The 6,471-nt window shown below is 42.9% G+C and overlaps 1 protein-coding gene across 1 annotated transcript in view; it reads right to left on the bottom strand.

Annotated features, from left to right (window-relative positions):
* Positions 618-6,471, bottom strand: part of SFXN1 (sideroflexin 1) — a 55,761-nt gene continuing 49,907 nt past the window's right edge. Inside the window, exon 11 of the mRNA XM_018053705.1 lies at positions 618-3,010. Within this exon, the coding sequence (XP_017909194.1) occupies positions 2,914-3,010 (97 nt within the window). The 3' untranslated portion in view covers positions 618-2,913. The remainder of the gene's footprint in view (positions 3,011-6,471) is intronic.

Here is a 6,471-nt window from a genome sequence, read left to right as displayed (position 1 = left end):
AACCAATAAAACTGATGGGCACGAAGAATGCCAGCAGCCTGAATACATGTATTTTCCCAGTAGGTGCAATCAAGGCTGTACTGGCTGTGTCTCACCCCTAGAATATATCTCGAGCATATCTCCATGGTTTAAGTGAGGAACAGAGCTCCAGCAGTCAAACAGGTGCAGAGACGTGACCAAGGAGAGCAGAATGCTCAGCTCTCTATCGCGTCTGTCAAAAGGCCCTCCCCAGATCCTGGGTTAGATGCATGTTTTCTCTGTGAACTATGGAAATCGCGAGTTCCATGTTAGATTCTGATGAACAATATAAAAGCGAATTGACCTCAGCATCACATGCAAGGGTGTTAGTCACCAAGGCCAAAGGCAGAATCTCATTCCCCCGTGTCAGAATGAATGTTCCTGGAATTTACACTGTGGGGCTCGTGGTGGGTGCCGGGTGCCTCTATGCTCTTCAAAAACGTGGAAAATTGGTAGCCAAAACTAGAAATGTATTACCTGATTAATATAGGAGTTACCTAGATATTAAGACGGTACCTAGATATTAAGTTTGAATGGAAGGTACCATTGACTTTAACATAAAAACTGCTTTGTCCTTTACATACAAATAAAAAAGAGGATTTATTTTCATTCTGAGTTTATTTAACATTTCATCCAGTTGAAATGAAATAATACATGGACTCCAACACTGGCTAGACACTGTGCTAATACTGAAATAAAAGCTGCCAGTCATTCACACTTATAATTCATTATGTTACCCAAAATATTAATAACTATTTACCTTTATAAGCTTATTGCACTTCATGTCAACTTTTCTCCAGAAAAGGTATTCCTAAGAGATCAGCAAAGACTGCCAACCTTGGTTCATTTTGTTCCTTTTGATAAACCATGATTCAACTTTACAGTTCATATTTCTCTATAGAAGCATCAAAAATCAGAAGCTTCAGCAGATAACGTTTAAAAAGACACATCTCCAGGCTCGTTCCCTTTTGTCACGAGGCTCTGGTTCTCTCATCCTGGTATGTATTAAACATTTGGTCAGTTCATCAACCTTTCAACCAGCCATCCATTTTTAAATGAAGGTCAAGACTAACATGGAAATGCCAATGATCCGGGGCCAAGAATTCTGAGGTTAGCTGGAGGCAGGGGTGGGGGGGTGGAGGCTCCAAGGCCTTGAGTGTGAAATTGCTAGTGACTCAGTGTCCGGCTCTTTGGGACCCCATGCACTGCAGCCCGCCAGGCTCCTCCGTCCATGGGATTCTCCAGGCAAGAGTACTGGAGCGGGTTGCCATTGCCTTCTCCAGGGGATCTTCCTGAGCCAGGGATCGATCCCAGGTCTCCCGCATTGCAGACTCTTTGCCATCTGAGCCGCTGGGGAAACCCTTCAAGTTGCCTTAGTTTCTTGTTAAAAGTGCCCTTTAAGCACCTTGGGGAGCTCTGCCTCAAATTTCTAGCTTTCACCAATTTTCAAAGAGAAGCAAAGATGGCAACAAAAGACGTCCAAGGTCAGAATGTCACGGGGAAGCTCTTTTGCTTCAAATGGCTTAAGACAGAAAGCCTGCCTGAGAAAGCTCTGGCAGCAAAAGGAGGGCCCAGAGTAGCCCAGCTTCGGGCCCACTCACTGTTTCAGAGAAAAGAGAGGCACGGACACGAGGCACGCCATCCTGCCTTCAAGAGGAAATTCAGTCTGCTCACACCGTCAGCAAAAGTCCGCCCAAACTGGTTTCTACATTTGTTTCCACTTACAGGTCTCTGAATTACACATCGTATTGAGTGGTCTACACTTACTGAAATAACCACCTCACATATGCCTTTGAACCTCTATAGAATTACAGCATAATCTCTGTTACATTGAATACATTATTTGTGGAACTAGGACAGGTGATGTAAACAGTGGTCCATGGGCTGGTTATTTTCAAACACGGTGGAATGTAATATACAACATTCAAGTAAAATGCATTGAGTCAGTGATTCACATACACATCATTTCTGTAGCTTTCTGAAAGCCAAAGAGATCTTATAGGACGACAAGAAAAGAGATGTAGGTAGATGAGACCTCTTGATTCTTAGAAAAAAAAAAAGCCAGATTCAACCCAGTCATGTAGTGCTGGTTTTGAATAGACTCCCAAAATTTGACATTTGTGCATTTCAGTTACTGAATTAGTTGATTTAAATGACTGAATATAAAGTCAACAAGTGCAAGGTAAGATTAATATCTTCATAAGAATATAAAACAGAATAAATTTAAAATTCAATCAAAGAAAGCGACCAGCAATAGGAACGCTTACAGATGTATCACACTTGTCTATTACTTTGACTTTCAGGAGGTATATGAAGGAGCTTTCATCCTACAAATCCAAAACATTCATCTCCTATTTCAGGTTGCCTCCTGCCCAACCTGGGCAGAAAAGCAAACTGTCCTTAATATTTACGAGTCTTTTTTTTTTTTTTTTACAGTTTAGCCTCAGGGCTTTTGTGTTTTCTCAACTCGCTACTCAGCTCTCCTTGATTTGAAACAAGAATGGGATAAAATTTCAGTATTTTAAACAGATTTCCTTTTCACTGACTGACAATCAGTAGACTGAACATCTAACTCTATGCCTAGCGGTGCTCTGGGAAACTCTGGGTGTGAGTCAGGACATTGTCTTTGAAAAAACAGTGACTATAAAAGCTACAGGAAGGATGTCTGTAAATCATATCATGATTCAAATGTAAGGGGCAGGGGCTGGCAGGCGAGGCCCCTAGACCACCCCCAGGGGCTGTGCCGTAAGTAGCAGCTGGACTCTAAAGGCTTCTATGGGTCTTTAAAAGGTTTCTGTCACCGTGAGAACCCGGCCGCCCAGGTTATTCCTCTCCAACTTGGCTACACCAGGCTCACGGCAGGCAGGCTCCTCTGAAGATGCTTCTTAACCTGCTTTATAACCCCTTGTTAAAGTACACACGCCGTAACTCAGGGTAGGTCTCTCGGATCCTGGCTTGCAGCTCAGCTTCCAAGCTTGTCACAGACATGGAACTGGGAGAAGGGAGAAAACGACAGGGTCATCCCATGGACGGTGGAAATTGGAACCCGAGGAGAGGAAAGTGAGGACCCCCGTTCACCCCCACGACTGGTGTGAGAGCCCTGTTTGAAAAACGCTTCGCGTCCCAGGAAACTATCACTAAATAAGAAAGAAAGGCACCATCAGACCCCTTTTTGTTTCTCATCTTACTAAAAGCCTGAAAAACCACTTATGGCTGGCAAGAAGGTATGGTGATCACACTCTCAGACCCTGATGTATCGGAAAGTAATCTTGGTCCGGACACTTTCTAAGGAAAATAACATAAATGTTCACAATTCATGAGAAAAAGACACATGCATTCAGTGGAATTTTAAGCAGTAAAAATTCACTTGCATTAATGTGCTTCTGTCCACTTTATAGTGATATATATTCTGAAACTTTTAGAAAATATGAAAATATATGAGAAAAACATCTCTTCTAGTCACACTACCGAGAAGGACCACTGGAAGTCTTTGCTTTGTGCATGTAAAAAATGTACCTGAATGGTTTATATGTGCATATGTATTAAAGCTTATTTTTTCATTATGAACGCATACTTAATACGTAAGAGGATGAAGAAAAACTGGCCAGCAAAACTGTTGACTTTCTGTTATGGAAAGTTCATTTGCCCCTATCCATTTCTGTCCCCCTCTAATCTTAAAAGAAACTAATTATAGGAATGAGATCACCAGGCAATTTAACCTAACTCCTGACTTATGCTGTCCTGAATAACCTGTTCTTTTCCCAGATAGAAAGAAGAATGAAGAATTAAGCAGTTAATAAAAAACAATGACAAGCTCCCTAACCCCAACACCCACCCCTTACTCTGTCCCCTGCCAAGCAATCTGCAGGCAGATCATTCGGGCAAGACAACATCTGAAGGCAGAGTAGGTGGTTCACTGAGATTCCTTCCCCTCCTCTTTTTTTCCTTTAAAAACTGTCGTGATTGACAGAGAAGAAGAAATATCATATGACTTCCTTTATATGTGGAATCTAACAAGAAATGATACAAATGAGTTTGCTTAAAAAACAGGAGCAGACTCACAGACTTAGAGAACAAACCTACAGTTGCTGGGCCGGGGGAAGGATGGGGAGAAGGGATAGTTAGGGAGTTTGGGATGGACACGTACATCTATAGTGTCCCTATACTAAGGACACTCTGCTATATTTAAAATGGATAACCAACAAGGTCTTACTGTATAGCATAGGGAACTCTCATCAACGTTATGTGGCAGCCTGGATGGGAGGGGAGTTTGGGAGAGAATGGATACATGTGTGTGTGTGGCTGAGTCCCTTTGTTCTTCACCGGAAACTGTCACAACTTTGTTAACTGGCTGCTGCTGCTAAGTCGCTTCAGTCGTGTCCGACTCTGTGCGACTCCAGAGACGGCAGCCCACCAGGCTCTCCCGTCCCTGGGATTCTCCAGGCAAGAACACTGGAGTGGGTTGCCGTTTCCTTCTCCAATGCATGAAAGTGAAAAGTGAAAGTGAAGTCGCTCAGTCGTGTCCGACTCTTAGCGACCCCATGGACTGCAGCCTACCAGGCTCCTCCATCCATGGGACTTTCCAGGCAAGAGTACTGGAGTGGGGTGCCATTAACTGGCTACACTCCAATACAAAAATTAAAAGTTTTTTTTTTTTTTTTAATAAAAGGTATTACATGAAAAAAAAACTGTCACAACTGAGCAAAATCTTTGGAGTTGGTCTCTGGACACGTGTTCACCTTCTCCCTGACTAAAGCATCTTTCCTTTCTACGGACACCTGTGTCTTGAATTCCTGGCTTCTGAGCTGCAAGCAGCTGAACCTGGGCTTGGTATCACTAGTAATTAGTTGCTTAAGAATTGTTCTTCACTTGAGCGGGCTTCCCTGGTGGCTCAGTCAGTAAAGAATCCATCTGCAGTGGAGATCCCTGGGTCAGGAAGATCCCCTGGGGAAGGAAACGGCAACCCACTCCACTGTTCTTGCCTGGAGAATCCCATGGACAGAGGAGCCTGGCAGACTACAGTCCATGGGGTCGCAAGATTCAAACAGGACCTAGTGACTAAACTACCACCACCATAGTTGAGATGTGGTTAACTAAGAGCTAAAAAGACAGGATATAGATTTATAGACATAATGCAAAAAAAGAAAAATTATGAATATAGAAAAAAACACACTGGCTGTGTTTTTCTTCTCTATACGGAGATCTTGGGTAATTTTAAAATAATGTTGCTAATGGCAATGATAATGGCTATGACTTAGTGCTCAATTTTTGGGTCAGACATTATGCATTTTTAACCCTTATAAAACCTTGGAAAGTCAAGTATTATCTTAATTTTACAGATAAGGAAACTAGAGGTGCAGCTGAGATTGGAAGTCAGACCCTTCTTGACCCAAATGCCACGCTCCTAAGTCACTGAGCGCAAGGTCAAGTGCTGAACCACTGATATTCCAGTACCGCAGACTAAGGAAACAAACCTTTCTTACCTGAAGCCCTGAGATTCTGGGGTTCGCCCAATTAAACAGTGCTCTTCTTCAGGAAATTCATCTGTATCGGGCTTCACAACAGGTTCTGAAGCTCCTGCCCTCTCCAAGGGGGGCTTAACTATGGGCATCAAGGCGATAAAGGTTCCCTCTCCTTGAAATTTAAGTCCCCAGCTAACAACAGTGGGGGTCAAAGACAAGTGTAGGACCAGATAAAAGACGATGTCTCTATCAGATACGGGGGCATGATGAAGTCCGTTCCAGAAGAGACTATCGCGTCCCAAAGCCACTGGAAAGCCTCGAGCGTTAAAGGCCATCTGTGCGGGGCCTGTCTGTCCATGAAGGACATGACAAAGGCCGGACTGGAGGCAGAAATCACAGCAACACAGCACAGTGCTGCCCCTCTGCACCTGGACGTTAGAAGAGAAAAGGGCTGAAGCCTCAGATTTATGTGATGCTGATTTAATGCTGGTTAATCCTGTTCTTACATCAAAGGCAGGATTCAAGGGCAACTTGTGATGAAAGATATATGCACAATAAAGCTTTTAAGGCAAAAAGGGGAAAAAAAAACTCAAGTAGGAAGAAGGAAAGCCAATATACCAACCGCCAAAGTTAAGTGCATACAGCTGCTCTCCCTGGGGGTGGAACTTAAATTCTAATATTTCTGCCTTATAGATGCCTTTGCCAATGGACTGGACACCAGTGAATCATATTTAAATTTTTATAAGAGCAAATTTGCACCAGAGTTAACCTGGGTCTTACACAAGAATAAAGCATTTTCAAATGTAATCATAGCAGGTAGCAAAGAGCTGGGCAAAGAGAGTTTTGATATTAAATAGATGTGCATTTAATTTCTGCCCCTCTCTCTTCCTTTTAGAGACTCAGCTTCATTATCTTTTTGAGACTCAACTTTCCTCCTAGTTAAATGAACCTGTGTCTTCAACTAGTTTTTAGGGTTAAAACGCAGGATCAT

The sequence above is a fragment of the Capra hircus genome, chromosome 10 (assembly GCF_001704415.2).
Source record: "Capra hircus breed San Clemente chromosome 10, ASM170441v1, whole genome shotgun sequence".
Lineage (NCBI taxonomy): Eukaryota > Metazoa > Chordata > Mammalia > Artiodactyla > Bovidae > Capra > Capra hircus.
This window is presented reverse-complemented; position numbering and strand designations above follow the sequence as displayed.